A 23,224-nucleotide genomic window follows, 5' to 3' on the forward strand; every position below is an offset into this window, starting at 1 on the left:
AAGTAGTTGATATGTGTTTCAGGGAGAGAGGGGAGCAAGTGGGCTAATATTTAGTTTCCTTGTAGAACCATTCTGCCTCAATACTGTTCTTGAGAGAGGATGACAGTAGGAGTGATGCGAACAACTCAAGTCTGAAAGCCAAGCTCTGTTGGCAACAACTGTTTTCTAAAGTAGGAGAAGTTGAACCTGTACCGCTATTATATATGTGCATTCTTTACTCTAGTGAAACCAACTTGAAAGTGAAGCAGGCCATCTCGGTTACCAGTGAGATGGAAGATAATCTGAAGCTTCTGTCTGCTTTTGATGGTGAGTTTTGAAATAGATTTGCCAACCCAAATTTTTATCAGTGGAGGTGTGGTTAAAGTGCGATACAGTCATATAGTGAATTCTATATAACTCATAAAAAACAGTATGCAAGTTGATATTTACTTATATGGAAAAATATTCACAACATATAAGTGTAAGAAGATTATAATACACTATGCATAGTATAATGTAACATAAATTTGTCTTTGGAAATATATATATGTTTATGAGTATATATAGAGAGAAAATCTTGGAAGGATATACTATAAAAGGTTAGCAGCACTTATTTCTAGGCAATGAGTAAATTTTACTTTCTCCTTGTAATGTTGTATATATATTTACAAAGGGCATATTTTAGTTTACTAGTCATGAAAAAATTAACTTAGTTCCATTTTGAAAAAAATACTAGGTTTGCTTTAAGTAGTTTCTGAATTTATTCAGATTTAGCTCATTTGATCTGGAAGTACTAATGGTAATAAGTTATCATGTGGGTTGTTCTCCTTCTGGGTAACCCATGTCACAGAATTACTCTTCTCTAATGCCCAGAACCCTTTGTCTGCCTTTCTAAAGGGAGCTGCTGAGAAATGGGCAGTGGCTGAGAAATGATAGGAAAAAAAGATGTGTGTATATTTTGAAAGAGGCTTGTCCTTTCCTCTTTCTATTAAGCTTCCTCTTTCCCATTAGGAAAGAATTAAGATTACAAAGTCAAGAGTCTTATTCCTTTTTTTTTCCCCCAGGAGAAGTGAGGTGTGAGTCTCCCAATAACAAGCTGGACAGATTCACAGGAATACTCATGTATAAGGGAAAAAACTACATCCTGAATCATGACAGACTGATTCTCCGAGGCTGTGTCATCAGGAATACAGATTGGTGTTATGGCTTGGTGATTTTTACTGGTACGTCTTTCTGGAGTCACAAACCCCCAGCCTGCTGGATTCCATTCATGGCCACATTGTGGATACTTAGTTTTCATGATGTAGATATGATGCTCAGATATATACCAGAACACTATGGCTTTGAGGAAGGGAGGCAGGGAGATGGATAGATGGATGGAGGAATTAAGAAAAAACTTCTTTCTTAGGGAAAAAAAAATGACTTGTTTTCCAAATACTGAGCTGCCAGCAAATCAGCCCTGCCTTTGATAGTAGAAGGCTTTGTGTTCCAAGGCCACAGAACATTCATGAGTCTCTCTAACCACATCTGGACATAAGACAAGGTATACACATAGAAGTATACATAGAATTAGCGTTTGAAAGGAGAACAATGTGAAACGGGAGGGTATATATGTGGATTACTTGCAGGAGGAAAGAATAAACATGGTGCTCATTATGGAGAAGATAAAAGTGTGTTCATGCCAGAGAAAAGGCACATATGGCTCCTGAGCAGTGGCCCATCCTAGATGGCATTTAGAACCATAATCCCTTATACTTAGTCAGGGATTTTCTGGAGTTATAATGTAGTGCCGGAAAATGAAGGACGCTTTTGTGCTCCCTATGCCCTCGGTGACAGTGCATATTGGTCGCAACAACCACAGTGAGATAATAATTTCCAGTCCCAGTGTGTCATTAAAAGTTCTTTATTTCTACTTATTGTCTGTCCTATCATGAAGTTCAAAGTCTGTATCGCTCAGCTCCAGAGAAATCTCAGCTCCCACCTCAGAAGAAATCCCTTGCCATTGCCTTTTACTTTCTCCATTTCCTAGTTAGAAACTTTAAATAGAGCCTGGTCCAGCTATGGGTTTCCTCAAAAGAAGGTGAAGATCTGCTTGTCAGAAGACCCTTTTTCTTACACTATGGAATATTACTCAGCCATTAAAAATAATTCATTTGAATCAGTTCTAATGAGATGGATGAAACTGGAGCCCATTATACAAAGTGAAGTAAGCCAGAAAGATAAAGACCAATACAGTATACTAACGCATATATATGGAATTTAAAAAGATGGTAATGATAACCTTATATGCAAAACAGAAAAAGAGACACAGATGTACAGAACAGACTTTTGGACTCTGTGGGAGAAGGCCAGGGTGGGATGTTCTGAGAGAATAGCATTGAAACAAGTATACTATCAAGGGTGAAACAGATCACCAGCCCAGGTTGGATGCATGAGACAAGTGCTCAGGGCTGGTGCATTGGGAAGACCCAGAGGGATGGGATGGGGAGGGAGGAAGGAGCGGGGGATCAGGATGGAGAACACATGTAAATCCATGGCTGATTCATGTCAGTGTATGGCAAAAACCACTACAATATTGTAAAGTAATTAGCCTCCAACTAATAAAAATAAATGAAAAAAAAAAAGAAGACCCTTTTTCTAAGCTAAATAAACCAGATGGTGGTAAGAAAGAAGCTTGAGGCCCCTATTCTAACTTATCAATAAAAAACTAGACTGTCTAAGGTGCTGCAAAGAGAGGGAGGTATCAGCATTGATGCAGCTTAAAGAAGTAATTGGAATTATCCTAAGAAATAAATTTTCCATTCTTTGAGTTTGGGACACCAACCATGAGCCTTTCTCCAAGGCTTTATCCTTTAGCATTGGAAAGAAGTTTGATAAAGTGATCATAAAGGTATATTTCAACCCAATTTCAGTCCTCTTGAGAATATTTAGTGATTCTAAGAGATGATGTCTCCCTGCTTAATTTAGGACCAGACACCAAAGTAATGCAGAACAGTGGGAAGTCCACCTTCAAACGGACACACATAGACCACCTCATGAATGTCCTTGTGCTCTGGGTAAGTTAAAGACCTTTTTTCTGTATTTTTACAAATAGGCCTTCTTCTCTTCCTTCTCCAGCAGTAGCTGGTATTTTCAAGTCAGAATTTACTTGTCTGAAAGTCCCAAACAGTTCCAGAACCCCATACACTTATATTTGGACCAGATAAGAAGAAAACTCATTGACACTTTTTTTTTCTTTTTCTTCATAGCCAATTTTACTCATGACCACTTCAATAAAATCTTACTTAGATTAATAAGATCACCTTACTTAAACCAATGATTTTCAAGCTCTATTTCCTTAGAGAATGCTCCGGTCTGCTGCAGGGGGAGTAGAGAAGATCAAGAGTTTTGTTCTGGCCTCTTCATTCTGAAGTTCCTGCCTTAAAACGAGCAGCCTCACATTTATCTGTTCTGTAAAATTTCAGTTAGAGAATAGAGGATTCTAATGCTAAGAAATGAAATTTGAAAAGCACTCAGTACATACTGCTTATATGTGAAATCTTAAAAAAAAGACTACAAATGAACTTACTTACAAAATAGAAATAGTCACAGGTGTAGAAAACAAATTTATGTTTACTAGGGGGTAAGGGGAGAGAGATAACTTGGGAGATTGGGATTAATATGTACACACTACTCTATATAAGATACTAACAAGGGCCTACTATAAGCACAGGGAACTCTACTGAGTACTCCGTAATGACCAGTATGAGAAAAGAATCTATAAGAGTGGATATGTGTATAAATGATTCACTTTGCTGTATGCCTGAAACAACGCAACATTGTAAATCAGCTATACTCCAATAAAAAAAAATTTTTTTAAAAGCACTCAGTAGATGATAATCAGCTTTGAGAACAAAAGTTTAAATTGAAGATTAATTAGTTAATTTCCATGCTTATCATATGTGTGTATGCATGCTCAGTCATGTCCAACTCTTTGTGACCCCACAGACTGTAGCCCACCAGGCTCATTTGTGCAAGGGATTTCCCAGGCAAGAATATTGGAGTGGATTCCCATGCCCTCCTCCAGGGGATCTTCCCAACCCAGGGATTGAACTGGTGTCTCTTGCATCTCCTGCATTGGCAGACAGATTCTTTACCACTAGCACCACTGGGATTTTAGAAAATTAGGAAGGTTCATTCAGCTTTGAGGCCACAGATTAGTATTCACCATCTTTTTCTTTCCACTACTGTCTGCATAGCTTTCAGCAGTTGAAACAAAGTGATATTTCCTGGTTTATTAATGAAGAAGGTAATCATAGTTGAGAATTCAGAAAGGCAACAGAGGTAAATATGCCTTTGACAATATCAGAGAGTGTATCATTAAGGAATACACTAGGTAATTTAATCTAGGGTTGTCTTCAAAACAAGATATCTCCCATATGCCTAGGAAACCTCAACTACCTGGTTACCTATCTGAAAGGTAGTGATAATACTTGACACCTGTAGAGGAATTTTAACTTTTTAGAATATTTTCACATTCACTTACAGAAGCTTCACAACAGCTATGAACAATAAGTCAATAAGTATTTTTCCCACTGACAAATATGCAAGATAGGTCATAGTAAAGATAAATAACATAAAGTCCCACAGAAAAATAATGTCAAAGACTCATTATCAAGTCATATTTTTTATTAAAGTGTAGTTGATTTAGTGTTATGTTCATTACTGCTATACAGCAAAGTAATTCAGCTGTGCATATATATACTTCCTTTTTAAATATTCTTTTCTATTATGGTTTATCATAGGATATTGACTATAATTTTCTATGCTGTGCTGTTCAGTAGGACCTTGTTGTTTATCCATTCTATATATTAAAGCTTACATCTGCTAACCCCAACCTCCCACTCCATCCTTCCCCCTCGGCAACCAACCACCAGTCTGTTCTGTATGACTGTGATTCTATTTCTGTTTCATAAATAAGTTCATTTGTGCCATATTTTAGATTCCACATATAAGTGAAATCATATGATATTTGTCTTTCTCTTTTTGACTTACTTCACTTAGTACTCATAAGCAGCTAGACAATCTCTAGCTGCATCCATGTTGCTGGAAATGGCATTATTTCATTCTTTTTTATGGCTGAGTAGTATTCTATTATATATATGTACCACATCTTTATCCATTCATCTGTCAGTGGACATTTACTTTGTTTTCATGTCATGACTATTATGAACAGAGCTGCTATGAACCTAGGGGTGCATGTATCTTTTTGAATTATAGTGTTGTCTGAGTGTATGACCAGAAGTGGGATTGCTAGATCATATGGTAATTCTACTTTTAGTTTTCTGAGGACTCTTTATGCTATTTTCCACAGTGGCTGTACCAATATGCATTCCCACCAACAGTGTAAGAGGATTCCCTTTCCTGCATACCCTTTCCAGCATTTGTTATTTGTAGACTTTTTGATGATGACCATTCTGACCACTTAAAGTGGCATTTCATTATAGTTTTGCTTTGCATTTCTCTAGTAATTCGTGATGTTGAACATTTTTTCTTGTGTCTGTTAATCACTTGTGTATCTTTTTTGGATTTTATTTAGGTCTGCTGCCCATTTTTGGATAGGGTTGTTTGTTTTTTGTTGCTCATTTGTTTATGCTGTTTGTATATTTTGGAAAGAAAGCCTTTTCCACTTGCATCATTTGCAAACATTTTCTCCCATTCTGTAGGTTGTCGCTTCATTTTGTTTATGGCTTCCTTGGCTGTGCAGAAGCTTGTAAGTTTGATTAGACCCATTTTCTTTTCATTTTTGAAAAAAGTCCCATTTTTTTTCATTTTTGCTTATATTTCTATTACCTTGGGAGACTGACTTAAGAAAACATCAGTACAATTTATGTCAAAGAATGTTTTGCCTATGCTCTCTTCTAGGAGTTTTATGATGATGTCTTTTGTTTAAGTCTTTAAGCCATTTTGAGTTTATTTTTGTGTATGGTGAGGTGAAGTCATTTTTATTGAGAATCTGATATGTGCTGGGTATTATAAGGACCATAGGATTTATAAGTCCTGGGTCCAGCTCTCAAGTATATACATTCACTTTGGGGAGATAGAGTGTCAATATGTGCCAGATTCTTTACATATGTAATTTTATTCAATAATCACACCTATCCATCTAGACATAACTTTTCAGAATCAATTCTCTTTCTGCTATGCTTACTATCTCCTTGTGGAGATAAAATTAAAACACGTGACAAGTCTATTAACATGGAAATCTGACCACATGTGAAGAAATTATAAAATTTTAGAAAACATCCTAAGAGCTTTCAGAGAGAAATAAAAGGTCATAAACAAGAATCAGAATGGCATTGGCCTTCTCAACAGCAACAGCAGAAGGTAAATGTTGTTGCCTTCGAAAGTCTGCCAGAAAAATATTTGCATCTTCTAATTCTAAATCCATTGAAGCTGTCAATAAAATGCAAGTATAAAGAAATTTCAGTATGTGCAAAGACTCAAAAAAAATTTACTCCTTACATATCTTCTCTTAGGAAGTTTCTGAAGTATACTCAAGCAAGAGAAGAGAATAAACCAAGAAAGATTTGGAAGCCAGGAAACATGCAAACACTGAAAGGAAGTCCTAGGATAGTAGCTGAATAGCAGGCCTAGAGCAGATTAAAGCAGAGGTATCTGGGTTTCCGAGGTGGTACTAGTGGTGAAGAGCCTGCCAGCCAATGCAGGAGACTTAAGAGATGCGGGTTCCATCCCTGGAGAAGGACATGGCAACCCTTTCCAGTAGCCTTGCCTGGAGAGTCCCCATGGACAGAGGACCCTGGCGGGCTACAGTTCGTAGGGTTGCAAAGAGTTGGACATGAAGCGACTTAGCATGTAGCCCGCAGGAGAGATCTGCAATGGGAGTCTTCAAAGAGAGAATGTAGTTCTCTATTCAAATTCCTACAAGGTGGATTCAGCAGAGAAGTGGTGTAGATGCCCAGAGCGACTACACTAGCCAAGTAGCTGCTATGAATTCCTACATTTGTGAGCTCTTTCATGCAATCTTTCCTTCAGAAAATAGGGAATATTATCTTGGGTCCCATGCCCACTCTTGGACATCTAGTTTAAGAAGGATGTTGAGACTTCCTGTTCGAGCCCAGTACAATGACTATGGGAAAGTACAAATAGAAAATAAATTCCCTGACAGAGGATGAAGAACCATCAGCAGGCCCAAGAAGCTGATGGGCGTTGGGAAGGCAGAAAGTAGCTAGATTGTACTGATAGGTAAGCAAGAATAGTGGAAGCTTTGGTAGCAATGCATTCCTCTTCAGCAGAAATGCATTCCTCAAGAGTAGTTCCAAGCTTGAGTGAGCAGGAATGGAGAGCAGGAGTAAGACATGTGGATATAATAATCAGGACAGCTAATTTTAAAACTGCCCATAAAACAGCTTGGACAACCATTGGCCCTCTGTACCATGCTACCACCCTATAGGCATCCATATAGCAAGAACAAATATATTTGACTTCCAGTCTCAAACAAGAGAACTGCTTTCTGAAGAAATTTAACAACCTCTGCAGAGGGCTAGGGCTTCTAATGTCAGTGTCATCACTTCAGAGTAACACCCACTTTATTTTAAATTTGGGGGACTCACTTTTGCCTGCAAGTTCCTTTTATATCCTAGGGTAAAACCAGTGAACTAACACATTTTGCCTACCTACACAGACCTCAGGGTTCCATCTTTGCATTCAGGGGAGTGACTTGCTAGGGAAATAAAACTATCCAAAGGAAATAGAGCCAACCTATAATGGTCAAACTACTCTTTTACTTCTGTTTCTAAGTGATCTGGGAAAAAAAACCAGGAGCACTAAAGAAGAGGATGAGGACAAATAGAATAACTGACTCTGGAAAAAACATTATAATTCGAAAGAGACAAGAACTTTCAAAAGAATTTCACTATTCTTAGAAGAAACAATTGCACAAATGAGAATAGTCTGACTTTTTTTGGAGGGGGATCAACCCTGGGCCAGCAGCAAGAGTGTGGAATCTTAACCACTGGACTGCTAGGGAATTCCCTACAATTTTTTTTAATCAAAGAATGAAAAAGGCAATCTAAGAACAACAAAAAAGAATTTTGGAAAGTAAAAATTACTGAAATTAAAAAGTCAATAGAAGGGCTGAAATAAAGAGTCAAAGAATACTTCTAGACTTTAAAACGAAACATCTAGGAGATAAATACTTTTTTTAAATGGAGAACCAAACCAAGAACCCCCACGTGATCTCCCAGGAGTATCAGAAAGCAAAAATGGAGGGGACAATATTGTCAAAGAAATAATAGAAGAATATTTCCTGTAATTGAAGAAGGATATGAATTTCAGATTTAAAACATCCGTTAAACATCATGAAATTCTAGAGCTTCAGTGGTGTTTAGAAGTACTTCAAAGTTTTCATAGAGATAAGAATAAGATACCAACAAGCAATGAGAATTAGATTGGCATCAGATTTCTTACCAGTACTACTGAGTCCTGGAAGCCAGGAGGTTCATATCTTCAAGGTTCTTAGTTTGACCTAGAAATCTATACCCAGGCAAACTGCAAATCAAGTGAGAAAGCAGACTTCTTCCTCTCATGGGAACTTTATCCTGGCTGGCAATGGCTGCCTAGACCTTTGCATGGCTTGCTTCTTTTTCAGGGTTTAATGTCTCATTTTCAGAGAAACCTTCTCTGCCACCAATCTAAAGTGGGCATCACCTCCACCAAGACCTTTTTTATTCTGTTAACTTGTTTTATTTTCCTCACAGCACTTAGCACCAGTTAACTTATATTTTTCATTTCTTAACTTGTTTGTTTTCCACCTATGTCCACAGGATTACAGACCTTCTGAGAGTTAAGACATTGTCTTTTATCACCACTGTATCCCAGTCCCTAGAACTGCTTAACATATAATCAGTTCAGTTCAGTCGCTCAGTCGTGTCTGACTCTTTGCGACCCCGTGGACTGCAGCATGCCAGGCCTCCCTGTCCATCACCAACACCCAGAGTTTACTCAAACTCATATCCACTGAGTCGGTGATGCCATCCAACCATCTCATCCTCTGTCGCCCCCTTCTCCTCTTGCCTTTAATCTTTCCCAGCATCAGGGTCTTTTCAAATGAGTCAGCTCTTCACATCAGGTGGCCGAAGTACTGCAGTTTCAGCTTCAGCATCAGTCCTTCCAATGAATATTTAGGACTGATTTCCTTTAGGATGGACTGGTTGGATCTTCTTGCAGTCCAAGAGACTCTCAAGTCTTCTCCAACACCACAGTTCAAAAACATCAATTCTTCAGTGCTCAGCTTTCTTTATAGTCCAGTTCTCACATCTGTACATGACTGCTGGAAAATAACACATAACAGAAGCATCATTATTCTGTGCTGAGTTAGTGAGAAAGACAAATGAGTGCCTGAGCTACCAAATTATGAGCCTCTAAGGTAGAAATTATATCATATCCATCTCTACATCCTTGGGAGTGTCTTGTACAAAGCTGTTCTCGGGAAGTATCTTTTGAATGGTTACTAAATGAAGAAATGTTCTTGAATTAGCTAGGTTCTCATCAGCTCAGCAGTTATGTTTATGGGGTATTTTTGCCAAGACATTGTCAGAGTAGTGAGATATAGCACACTCATTTCTTGAAGCTGAAGCAGAAATTCTTCCCTATTTGAACATTTCATTTCTTCCCCATTTTTGGAAATGATTCTTAGGGGAAATTCTGACAGAGATAGGAAGAAAGATTCGTCGAGATGCTTCTTGATAAACCCATAGCTGAGCTGGAGTCTGGTCCCTTCCCTGTGCCCAGAGCTCCCCAGAGCTCACAGTGACAATCTTTGTGAACCCTAGTCTCTTAAGTGGGACTGTATCTGTGGGGCAAAGAAAAAAAAATCAATGCTTGAAATTTAAACGATGCCAGAAATCCAGGCTGTACTTCTGGGGTGAAGGTACAGTGAAAAGCACAGAACTGAAGGGCCCGAGGACCGAGGAGTATTCTTTTTACAGCTGCCTCTGACTGTGATCGGCGATGGCCTTAGTTCTTGACAAACCTGAGAATCTCCTTCAGCCTTTACTGGATACACACTGCCAAATGGGAGGTTATCTGCTCTTCTTGGGTCTGACTGAAAAAGAAGCAACTCAGGATGGCAGGAAAAGCTCCAGAAATGAGAAAGAGCAGATTGTGTACTGCCCCTGCAGGCCTGTCTGAGTGGGAGAAGCCCTGCCCTCAGGGGCTTGGTCTGATAAAACTGATTTCCTTTCTGGTTGAGGGGAGGGCACAGCACTAGAAATGACTGATGGGTCATTCTTAATTATCCAGGCAACAGGGATGGAGCAGAAGCAGTGTTGAAGGTCACTCTGTAATTTTCTTCCACAACTTTGGAGGGTGTCAAATTATTTATTCTAATAATTTAAAATAATTAAATTAGAAATAAATTTATATTTATAAATAAGTAATAGTAATTTATTGTCATCATTTTACCTTACTTTTTATCAACTGGAATTGATAGAGTTGGGGCTGGAGAAGTGTCAGGTAGAGGAATATGGTCTCAAATTTAATATTGGCCACATGAAAGACGATTCTACACGTGGACATCACCAGATGGTCATGACCAAAATCAGATTAATTATATTCTTTGCAGCCATAGATGGAGAAGCTCTATACAGTCAGCAAAAACAATACTGGGAGCTGACTGTGGCTCAAGATCATTAACTCCTTATTGCCAAATTCAGACTGAAATTGAAGAAAGTAGGGAAAACCACTAGACCATTCAGATATGACCTAAATCAAATCCCTTATGATTAGACAGTGGAAGTGACAAATAGATTCAAGGGATTAGATCTGATAGGCAGAGTATCTGAAGAACTATGGATGGAGGTTTGGAAGTTCGTGACATTGTACAGGAGGCAGGGATCAAGATCATCCCCAAGAAAAAGAAATGCTGAAGGGCAAAATGGTTGTCTGAGGAGGCCTTGCAAATAGCTGAGAAAAGAAGAGAAGCTGAAGGCAAAGGAGAAAAGGAAAGATATACACGCATTTGAACACAGAGTTCCAAAGAATAGCAAGGAGAGATAAGAAAGCCTTCCTCAGTGATCAATGCAAACAAATAGAGGAAACCAATAGAATGGGAAAGACTAGAGATCTCTTCAAGAAAATTCGAGATACCAAGGGAACATTTCATGCAAAGATGGGCTCAATAAAGAACAGAAATGGTAGTGACCTAACAGAAGCAGAGGATATTAAAAGGTAGAAAGAATACACAGAAGAACTATACAAAAAAGATCTTCATGATCCAGATAACCATGATGGTGTGATCACTCACCTAGAGCCAGTCATCCTAGAATGTGAAATCAAGTGGGCCTTAGGAAGCATCACTATGAACAAAGCTAGTGGAGGTGATGGAATTCCAGTTGAGCTATTTCAAACCCTAAAAGATGAAGCTGTGAAAGTGCTGCACTCAATATGCCAGCAAATTTGGAAAATTCAGCAGTGGCTACAGGACTGGAAAAGGTCAGTTTTCATTCCTATTCCAAAGAAAGGCAACACCAAAGAACGTTCAAACTACCAAATAATTGCACTCATTTCACATGCTAGCAAAGTAATGCTCAAAATTCTCCAAGTCAGGCTTCAACAGTATGTGAACCGTGAACTTCCAGATGTTCAAGCTGGATTTAGAAAAGGCAGAGGAACCAGAGATCAAATTACCAGCATCTGCTGGATCATTGAGAAAGCTAGAGAGTTCCAGAAAAACATCTATTTCTGATTTATTGACTACACCAAAGCCTTTAACTCTGTAGATCACAAAAAACAGGAAAATTCTTCAAGAGACTGGAATACCAGACTACCTGACCTACCTCCTGAGAAATGTGTATGCAGGTCAAGAAGCAACAGTTAGAACTGGACATGGAACAGAGTGGTTCCAAGCCAGGAAAGGAGTACGTTAAGGCTGTATATTATCACCCTGCTTATTTAACTTATATGCAGAGTACATCATGAGAAATGCCGGGCTGGATGAAGCATAAACTGGAATCAAGACTGCCGGGAGAAGTATAAATAACCTCAGATAGGCAGATGACACCACCCTTATGGCAGAAAGTGAAGAAGAACGAAAGAACCTCTTGTTGAAAGTAAAAGAGGAGAGTGAAAAAGTTGGCTTAAAACTCAACATTCAGAAAACTAAAATCATGGCATCCAGTCCCATCACTTCATGGCAAATAGATGGGGGACCAATGGAAATGGTGACAGACTTTATTTTGGGGGGGCTCCAAAATCACTGCAGATGGTAACTGCAGCAATGAAATTAAAAGACACTTGCTCCTTGGAAACAAAGCTATGACTTTGCCAGCAAAGGTCTGTCTAGTCAAAGCTATGGTTTTTCCAGTAGTCATATATGGATGTGAGAGTTGGACTGACTATAAAGAAAACTGAGCGCTGAAGAATTGATGCTTTTGAACTGTGATGTTGGAGAAGACTCTTGAGAGTCCCTTGGACAGCAAGGGGATCCAACCAGTCCATCCTAAAGGAAATCAGTCCTGAATGTTCATTGGAAGGACTGATGCTGAAGCTGAAACTCCAGTACTTTGGGCCACTTGATGTGAAGAACTGACTCATTTGCAAAGACTGTAATGCTGGGAAAGATTGAAGGCAAGAGGAGAAGGGGACGACAGAGGATGAGATGGTTGAAAGGCATCATTGATTCGATGGACATGAGTTTGAGTAAACTCTGGGAGTTGGTGATGGACAGGGAGGCCTGGCCTGCTGCGGTTCATGGGGTCACAAAGAGTCAGACACGACTGAGTGACTGAGCTGAACTGACATGGATGGTTCAAAACGAAAGCACAGCCAGTAGAACTCATCATTAAAGTTTAATCTGAACCACGAGGATAAGTCATTCTGTCACATAACTCAGTGAAGAGAAGCAGAACAAAGGGGGAGTAAGAGCAAGAAGAGTTTTATGGCCCCAGAGAAACCTTCATCACAAGAAATGGAACTACTCAGTATGAATCTGCATTAGGCTAGGAATAAAAGCAGATTTTGTTCTTTTTTATCTTAATGCTCCTGCTTTATTCTCTTTCATCCCTCATTCAACTCTTTAATCTCAAATATTGAATGATATTGAGAGTTTATTACTAACTTTTTAAGTGATAAAGGTATCGTGATTATGTGTTTAAGTAGGATCCTTTAAAGATATATATTAAACAGTTTGCAAATAAAATTATATAATGTGAGAAATTTGCTTAAAATAAAAGAGAGGACAGAGGAAGAGAAGATTTGGAATAAAATAAAACCAGCCATGAATTGATCACTGATGAAGCCGGGTGATGGGTACATAGGGGTTCATTATAGTATTTATATATCTTGATATGTATTTTAAGTTTTTCATAATAAAAAGGATTTTTTTAATCTCATTTTTTGAGAGTGGTCCTAGTTAGATCCGTTTCTTCTACCTTCATACCCTTGTCTTCAAAGACTTTCTATCGGTGACTCAAAGATGAGACCTACAGTTTTCTAGCAGTGGGGATGGGTTACTTTCAACAGTTCACACCTTGTGACAAAGGGCATAGGTTTGAAGACCTCTGAGTAGACCTAGAGGTTCACAGTAGCATAATACATGTCTTTTCTGTGCATATGTGGGCTTGTGATGCTGATGGAATGTAAAATTATATAACCACTTTGGAAAGCATTTGGCAGTTTCTTGAAGAGTTGGGCATTTATCACAAATTACAGAATTCCCTTTTTTATGGCCAAATAATGTTCCATTGTAATGTGCGTGTGTGTCTGTGAGTGTGTGTGTGTATCACATTTTCTTTATCCATTCATCTGTCGGTAGACACTTAGATTGTTTCCATGTCCTGGCCATTGCAAATAACGCTTCAGTGAACATGGGAGTGGAGATATCTCTTCAAGATAGTGATTTAATTTCCTTTGGAAATATACCCTGAAGTGGGTTGTATAGTAGTTTTATTTTTAATTTTCTGAGGAACCTCTATACTGTTTTTCAAAGTAACTCTACCAATTTACATTCCCACCAAGAGTATCATGATAGTGATGTTTATCTTTCCATGGACCTATTGGCCATTTGAATATCCTATCTTCTTTGGAAAAATGTCTGTTCAGGACCTTTGCCCATTTTTTAATTGATTTTTTTTTTTTTTTTTTTTTTTTTGCTATTGAGTTATTTTCTTAAATATTTGGGATATTAACTCCTTATCAGATACATGGATTGCAAATATCTTCTCCTGTTCCACTGATTGACTTTCTATCTTGTTGATTGTTTCTTTTGCTATGCGGAAGCTTTTTAGTTTTATGTAAATCCCACTTGTTTATTTTTGCTTTTGTTGGTGGTGCTTTGGATGTCATATTCATAAGATCATGTTTAAGACTGCTGTCAAGGAGCTTTTTCTCCCTGTTTCTATGTTTTCTTTGGGAGTTTTTTGGTTTGAAGTTTCACATTTAAACCTTTAATTCATACCAAGTTAATTTTTGTGAATGGTATAAGATCAGGGTCCAGTTTCATTCTTTAGCATGCATATGTCCAATTTTTCCAATACCCTCTTATCTCCCTTTCAAATATTAGTTGACTATAAATGCATAGGTTTATTTGGGGGCTCACAGTTCTGTTCCATTGGCCTATATGTCTGTTTTTATGCCAGTATCTTACTGTTTTTACTATATCTTTACAATATAGTTTGAAATCAGGAAATGTGATACATTCACCTTACATCTTTGTCAAGATTACTTTTAATGTTTGAAGTCTTTCATGCTTTCATATAAGTTTTAGGATTGTTTTTTTTTTTCTATTTCTGTAAAAAAAAAAATTGCCATTGAAATCTTGATAGGAATTGTATTCAATCTATAGATAGCATGAATAGTACAGACATTTTAACAATGATTAACTCTTCCAATCTGTGAACAAGAGATATCTTTCCATTTACTTGTCTTCTTCAGTTTCTTTCATTAATGCCTCAATCCTAATTGATTGTGGTGTATGATCATTTTAAAATGCTGTTGAATTTGGTTGATTATTGGGAAACTTTGCATATTCATCAGGGATATTGGCCTGTATTTCCTTTTCTTATAATGTCCTTGTCTGGCTTTGGTACCAGAGTTATGCTGGCCTGGTAAAATGAGTTCAGGATTATTATCCCTTCCTCCTCAAAGTCCTTTTCTAAACATAGTTCTCAAATTGGTCTTATTTCTTTGCAGCCTTTCCCCTCCATGCCCTTTCTCTCAACCTAATGGCAAGAAAGTTGATGTTATCCAGAACAGTAATCTTAGTTCAGTAAGAAGGTGTAATCTTTAATCTAAACATTGCCTCTAGGCTGATTCATTTTATTCAGTTAGAAAGAATTATTGGGCCTTGTTTGCTTCAGATCTCAATCTTATCTCTTTTTTCCTCTTTAGTGTCTAAAAGTAAAGGCTTTTCCAGTTCTTTGATGACCCAAATTTCACTCTGTTCCTCTTGCAGTTATTCGCCTACTTCAAATCTTTCCTTTGTCAAAGTCAACCCACACACACTAATATTCTAATTCTTTCCAACCACTTCCCTTAGAGCTCTAGGCTCAGTAGGCACATGGTCTGCCTTCCTATTTTACCATCTTCTTTCTGTAAACGTGATTGCTGTATTATCAGCCTGTTACATCCATTTCCTTCTCACCTCCCCACCTGCAACTGCTAAGCCCGTGTCACACATTTTATATTTTTGTTAAAGCAGCACCTCACTTCAGTAATGGAGTCATTAAGAGCTTGGGTTCTGGAACTGGTCCAAAACCTGTCTCTCCTGGATAGTAGCCAAATAACTTTAGGCAAAGTACTTTCCCATCCTTAATATCAAGTTTGTTATCTACTATTAAAAGAAGAAAATAATATTAAATAATACATATAGAGTCTTTAGCACTGGTATTGGCCCTTAATATTTAATGCATTTTAGTTACTGTTTTGTCCTGTAAAATCCTGGATGGCTCCTGCCGGGTTTTCTTTTCTGTCTGCGGACTGCTGCCTAGAGACTGTGGGCTTCGGGGGGGGAACCCCTCCTCCAAGAAAAGAGAGAAGCTTTGTTGAGAGAGAGGCTCCAGATGGTAGAACTAAAGCAGTGCGTCTTGGATGAAATGTTAATTTAATTCTTTTTTTGATTTCTAGATTTTCCTGTTTTTAGGCAGCATGTGTTTTCTCCTAGCAGTTGGTCATTACATTTGGGAAAACAACCAAGGTTACTACTTCCAGGATTATCTGCCGTGGAAAGACTATGTCTCTTCATCAGCTTTCTCTGCCGCCCTCATATTCTGGTCCTACTTCATCATCCTCAACACCATGGTGCCTATTTCCCTCTACGTCAGGTAGGCTGCTTTGACAGCTGAGGGAGGAGCTGACTTCGGGGAGGGTACTTCCTTCTTATTCCCCAACTAGACTGTGAACTTTCAGAAAACATAGGTGCTCTGCCTTTTAACCCTTTACTTTCCAGAGTGCCTGGTGTACAAAACACTCTGAGAAATATTTAGAGTCTGCATAAATGCTTTCTATGTCCAGAATACTGTGCTAGATACTATGTGGGTTATATAATAAGAAAAAGTGTTCCTACCCTCCAATAATTTATAATGTACATGACTAAATAAGACATACAAACACATGAAATAATTAGAAAACAATGCACACAAATTTTGTGTTAAAGTACAAGCTAGGCAGCCCCTAGTTTATCAATGACCAAATTCTAAACAGTCATTTGTAAATGACTCAGAACTCAGAATGCTTTTTCCCCAGAAACAATGTGGCAAACTGCAGGTAGGTGTGATTGTGACTTAAATTCTGGTTCCGAAAAGATGGAGAAGATGAAGGATGTTTCCTTCCCCTTTGCATGAGCACCTTGGACAAAAATTTGAAATATAGGTAAAATAAGTCTTTACTGTATTCCAATCTCCTTTTTCAAGTTCCAGCATTCCCTTTCACATAAACGCACCCAAACACATTTTCTGCATCCTTTTCGGGTTTTCTAAACCCTTGCGTTGTGGCATCCCAACCCTAAAAGCACCCTATATGTGTGTGTGCTAAGTTAGCTAAATTATCTTACTAATTTAATAAATATTTATTGAACAGCTTCTATGTTACCAACAAAGGTACCAACAATGGTCCGTCTAGTGAAAGCTATGGTTTTTCCAGTAGTCATGTATGGATGTGAGGGTTGGACTATAAAGACAGCTGAGCACCAAAGAATTGATGCTTTTGAACTGTGGTGTTGGAGAAGACTCTTGAGAGTCCCTCGGACTGCAAGGAGATCCAACCAATCAATCCTAAAGAAAATCAGTCCTGAATATTCATTGGAAGGACTGACTGATGATGAAGCTGAAACTGCAATACTTTGGCCACCTGATGCAAAGAACTGACCCATTGGAAACGACCCTGATGCTGGGAAAGATTGAAGATAGGAGGAGAAGGGGACGACAGAGGATGGGATGGTTGGATGGCATCACCAACGTGATGGACATGAGTTTGAGTAGGCTCCGGGAGTTGGTGATAGATGGAGAAGCCTGGCGTGCTGCAGTCCATGGGGTCATAAAGAGTCTGAATGACTGAGCGACTGAACCGACTATGTGCCAAGCACTATATTAGGTTTCAGAGAAAGATACATGAATAATAAGACAACCCTTCCTCTAGATAAGCTTACAATATAGCCATGAAAACAGATACTTAAGTAAATAATTAAGGTACAATATGAAGAATGATGTAATAGAAATTAATATGTGAAAGCTATGGGAGCCTAGAAAAGGAATAAGTTGGTTCCACCTATAGAGTCTTAGGGATTTACAGAAAAAAAGTAATGATCAAACTGATACTTGAGAAAAGAGTAGAATTTACCAATCAGAAAATATGAAAATAATATTACAAGCAGAAAGATCAGTATGTACAAAGGTTGGAGGTTTTTAAAAGCTTGGTCTGGTCATAGAACAATGAATGAGCCTAGACTGAGGTGTTGGATGGTAATTTAGGATTAGATTCAGAATCTTGAATGCCAGGTCAAGGAGTTTGGGTTTTATCCTAAAAGCAGCAGAGATCTTTCTAAGGAAAGAAATAATATCATTAAGTGTCCAAGTTTAGAGAGGTTGCTATGGTGACTGGTATGGTGAAGGAAGAGAGGGATCAAAACTCAACACATGAGGACTAGTAAAGTGAATAATGGGGACCTGAGCACCACCTCCCTCACCTCAAAGAAAAGATTCATGTTGCTCAATGCAGCTGTCTTAGACAGGGGTTACTAATGAAGCAATGAAATAACACACACTAAGTGTGAATGATGATAGGAAGGAAGACACTTAAAAAGTCTGCACTGTTTTAAAATGAAGATGCTTGTTAACCATGTTGTTATTTAGTCACTAAGTCATGTCCAACTCTTTTGTGACCCCATGGGCTGTGGCCTGCCAGGCTCCTCTGTCCATGGGATTCTCCAAGCAAGAATACTGGAGTGTGTTGCCATTTCCTTCTCCAGGAGATCTTCCCGACCCAGGAATCAAACCCACATCTCCTGCATTGGCTGAGCCACGAGGGAAGCCATAGAGAATCTGTAATGCATGTTATTTAGAATAAAAGTAGGGTGTGACTAACACAACTGGGAAAATTCAGGTAAAATGGAGAGGAAGCTGTTTCAGGAAAAATCTACCCTACAGCAGGTGGGTCTGCTGAGAAATTTATCAGAGGATCAGCTCCTGTAAGCTGTTTCCGAGTCTCACAGATCTTCCCCTCCCTCTTCTGGAAACAAAGAAGCACTGTCTCTAGTCTCAAGGATCTCTCTTCCCCATCAATGAGTTTACCTGACAGCAGCAATACCCCTCTAACTAAGCTTTGGCTGCCTTTTATCAACTAGCTTAACTCTGTCAGGCCTTGCATTGTTACAGAATTTTAAAAATTTTGGAAGAAGTAGTATAAAGGGAATATGCCTCAGCAAAGTTAATCAGTATATCTGGTAATCAAGTAAAGCCTTGAGTGATAATGGTCAAAGTAGAATTACAATGGGTTGGCTGGTATGATGGGTCCTTCAAGACTATAGGTTCTGAGAGAAGATATTCTGATTTTTGTTTACACCACAGAACTGGAAAGAAGGAAACCAGGGGGATGAATTTACTTGCCCTGCCTTGACCCAGGACCATTCTTTTCTTGCTTTCTCCTTAGTGTTGAGATAATAAGATTGGGCAACAGTTTCTATATCAACTGGGATCAGAAGATGTTTTATGAACCGAAGAACACACCAGCACAGGCGCGTACCACTACCCTTAATGAGGAGCTCGGCCAGGTCAAATATGTGTTCTCTGACAAAACAGGGACCCTGACTCAGAACATCATGATTTTCAACAAGTGTTCAATTAACGGGACATTCTATGGTATGCATGTCTTTCTGCTTTCCTCAGTCTTGGGGAAATTTTACTTTGCAGGTTCTTCTCAAGAATAATCTATCTCTAAATCTATATGTCTCTAAATTCACATTTACTTATTCTTACAACCTACTGTCCAGGAAGCAAAGATCACCTAGTCCATTCAGTTTTAATCAAAAAATACTTATTTAGCACATTATAGATGCCATCCATTCCATTGTGTGGGACATTGGAAATATGAAGGTGTATAAGACTTAATCTCTGTCTTCAGAGAATTGCCAGTGTCTTGGGAATGTTACTTACTCTCGCATTAAATCAGATGGTGTAACCAGAATGTTACTGAAGCTGCTCTTCTCCTGATTCTGCCTCAGACACCAGTAAACAGTCTAGAAAGGAGCCATCAGAGGCTGTTCAGAATTTGATCAGTGTCTCCGATACCCCGTTGTTCATTTGTTTCCCGTGTTAGACGAGCTTATTTTTGTGATAGTGTTAAGTCTTCATATGTGTGAACATTATGGCAGTGACTAGGGAAGGAAAGCAATCACATTGAAAAAGCTAGAGCACATGGAATATTCTTCTAGGATGATGAAAAAGCTTTGAAGCTAGAAAGATGTGGTGGTTGCGAACACACTAAATGCCCCTGAATTGTACACTTTAAAATGGACAATTTTTTAAAAATTTAAGAATTAAATTTAAAAATTAAAGTTAAAAGATTTTTAAAAGCTAGAGCATTCTAATATTTTCTATTGCTCCTGCCAAACAAGTTTTCACATGTTTAAACTCTGAAAGCTTATTTTTGGGTGGTTGATTTGGGTGAGGATCTTAATTTTCTGACTCATTGTGAGACCTGATCCTATGTTGGATAGGGTTGCAAAGGGTCCTGGGTGTTTCTGCACTTGGCATCAGACTGTCTTCCGCCCCCTATCTGTCTGTGCTATCTACTGGCCAAGAACCCTAAGCATTCCAGCACTACTTTAACCTCTCTTCTAGGGGACTTTTCTGATGAAAAGCTTCCTGAGGTTCAAGGTCTCTCATAGATGCCAAGCCTCCAGGCTCACCTCACTCACACTTAAGGAGAAGAGTTGCACCCCAAGCAGCAGGAATCTTACCATTGGCTTGGGGAAAGGAGCTTATAGAGCACTGAGAGCCACGTGGCCTGAGGGGATTTGAGGAGCTTAACTGCAAGTCCAGAATGATAGAATCAGAAGAAATAAGCTTTTAAAATCCTCCTTAGAACTTCCCTGGCAGTCCAGTGGTTAAGAAAATGCCTGCCCAATGCAGGGGATGAGGATTCGATCCCTGGTCAGGGAACTGGGTATATCCCACATACCTCAACTAAGAGTTCAAATACTACAGCTAAAAGATTCCGCTTGTGGCAATTAAGAACTGGCACAACCAAATAAAAGAATTGAATTTTTTAAAATCCTCCTTTATTTATGGGACTTCCCTGGTGATCCAGTGGTTAAGAATCCACCTTCCAATTCTGGAGACTTGAGTTTGATCCCTGTTAGGGGAACTAAGATCCCACTTATGGTGAAGCAGCTAAGCCCTTACACCACAGCTGCTGAGCCCGCATGCTCTGGAACCCACAAGCCACAGCCTGAGAAGCCAGCATGCTGCAGCCAAAACACAATGCAGCCAAACAAAATAAATAAATACTTTTAAAATCCTACTTTAAATTTCTATGAAAAAAAGAAAGTAAAAGCATTGATCTCTCAGTCATGTCCAACTCTTTGTGATCCCGTGGGCTGTAGCCCAACAGGCTCTTCTGTACATGGGATTCTCCAGACAAGAATACTGAAGTGCATAGCCATTCCTTCTTCAAGGGGATCTTCCCGACCCAGGGATCGAACCCAGGTCTCCTGCACTGCAGGCAGATCCGTATGACTCAGTAATTCCATTCCTAGGTATATACCAAAAAGAGGAAAAAGAAAACAAGGATTCAAACAGAGAGACGTATGCGTGTTCATTGCAGCCATCCACAGTAGCCAAAGGTGGAAACAACCCACGTTTCCATCAGCAATTAAATAGGTAAACAAACTGTGATATATCCATTTAATGGAATGCTGTTGTTATTCAGTTGCCAAGTCATGTAAGCCTCTTTGTGATCCCATGGACTGCAGCGTGTCGGGTTTCCCTGTCCCTCACCATCTCCAAGGTTTGGCCCAAGTTCATGTCCATTGAATCAGTGATCATTGAATCAGTCATCCAACCATCTCATCCTCTGTTGCCCTCTTCTCCCTCTGCCTTCAATCTTTCCCAGCATCAGACTCTTTTCTAACGAATCAGCGGTTTGAATCAGATAGCCACAGTATTGGAGCTTCAGCTTTAGCATCAGAGTATTCAGGATTAACTTCCTTTTAGATTGACCATTTTGATCTCCTTGCTTTCCACGGGACTCTCAAGAGTCTTCTCCAGAACCACAGTTTGAAAGCATCAATTCTTCGGCACTCTGCCTTCTTTACTGCCCAGCTCTCACATTTGTACATGACTACTGGAAAGACCATAGCCTTGACTATACGGACCTTTGTCAGCAGAGTGATGTCTTTGCTTTTTAACACACTGTGTAGGTTTGTCATAGCTTTCTTGCCATGGAAAGTACTCCTGTAATGAAATACTCAGACAGTTCAGTTCAGTTCAGTCGCTCAGTCGTGTCCGACTCTCTGCAACCCCATGAACTGCAGCACGCCAGGCCTCCCTGTCCATCACCAACCCCCAGAGTCCACCCAAACCCATGTCCATTGAGTTGATGATGCCATCCAACCATCTCATCCTCTGTCATCCCCTTCTCCTGCTGCCCTCAATCTTTCCCAGCATCAGGGTCTTTTCAAATGAGTCAGCTCTTTGCATCAGGTGGCCAAAGTATTGCATTTTCAGCTTCATCGTCAGTCCTACCAATGAACACCCAGCACTGTTCTCCTTGAGGATGGACTGGTTGGATCTCCTTGCATTCAAGGGACTCTCAAGAGTCTTCTCCAACACCACAGTTCAAAAGCATCAATTCTTCGGTGCTCAGCTTTCTTCACAGTCCAACTCTCACATCCATACATGACCACTGGAAAAACCATAGCCTTGACTAGATGGACCTTTGTTGGCAAAGTAATGTCTCTGCTTTTTAATATGCTGTCTAGGTTGGTCATAACTTTCCTTCCAAGGAGTAAGCGTCTTTTAATTTCATGGCTGCAATCACTATCTGCAGTGATTTAGGAGCCCCCCCAAAAAAGTCAGCCACTGTTTCCACTGTTTCCCCATCTATTTGCCATGAAGTGATGGGACTGGATGTCATGATCTTAGTTTTCTGAATGTTGAGTTTTAAGCCAACTTTTTCAGTCTTCTCTTTCTCTTTCATCAAGAGGCTCTTTAGTTCTTCTTCACTTTCTGCCATAAGGGTGGTGTCATCTGTATATCTGAGGTTGTTGATATTTCTCCCGGCAATCTTGATTCCAGCTTGTTCTTCATCCAGCCCGGCATTTCTCATGATGTACTCTGCATAGAAGTTAAATAAGCAGGGTGACAGTATACAGCCTTGATGCACTCCTTTCCCTATTTGGAACCAGTCTGTTGTTCCATGTCCAGTTTTAACTGTTGCTTCTTGACCTGCACACACGTTTCCTAGGAGGTAGGTCAGGTGCTCTGGTATTCCCATCTCGAAGAATTTTCCTCAGTTTGTTGTGATCCACACAGTTAAAGGCGATGGCATAGTCAATAAAGCAGAAGTAGATGTTTTTTCTGGAACTCTCTTGCTTTTTCAATAATCCAACGGATGTTGGCAATTTGATCCCTGGTTCCTCTGCCTTTTCTAAAACCAGCTTGAACATCTGGAAGATCACAGTTCACATATTGCGAAGCCTGGCTTGGAGAATTTTAGGCATTACTTTACTAGCGTGTGAGATGAGTGCAACTGT

General features: G+C 39.2%; 1 protein-coding gene across 1 annotated transcript in view; it reads left to right on the plus strand.

The window, feature by feature from the left end:
* The window catches only part of LOC136148357 (phospholipid-transporting ATPase FetA-like), a 118,338-nt gene that overhangs the window by 57,103 nt on the left and 38,011 nt on the right, over positions 1-23,224 (plus strand). The window contains exons 8-12 of the mRNA XM_065907865.1: positions 224-306; positions 1,044-1,202; positions 2,947-3,035; positions 16,102-16,298; positions 19,120-19,328. Of these exons, the coding sequence (XP_065763937.1) occupies positions 224-306; positions 1,044-1,202; positions 2,947-3,035; positions 16,102-16,298; positions 19,120-19,328 (737 nt within the window). The remainder of the gene's footprint in view (positions 1-223; positions 307-1,043; positions 1,203-2,946; positions 3,036-16,101; positions 16,299-19,119; positions 19,329-23,224) is intronic.

Source organism: Muntiacus reevesi, chromosome 17 (genome assembly GCF_963930625.1).
Source record: "Muntiacus reevesi chromosome 17, mMunRee1.1, whole genome shotgun sequence".
Lineage (NCBI taxonomy): Eukaryota > Metazoa > Chordata > Mammalia > Artiodactyla > Cervidae > Muntiacus > Muntiacus reevesi.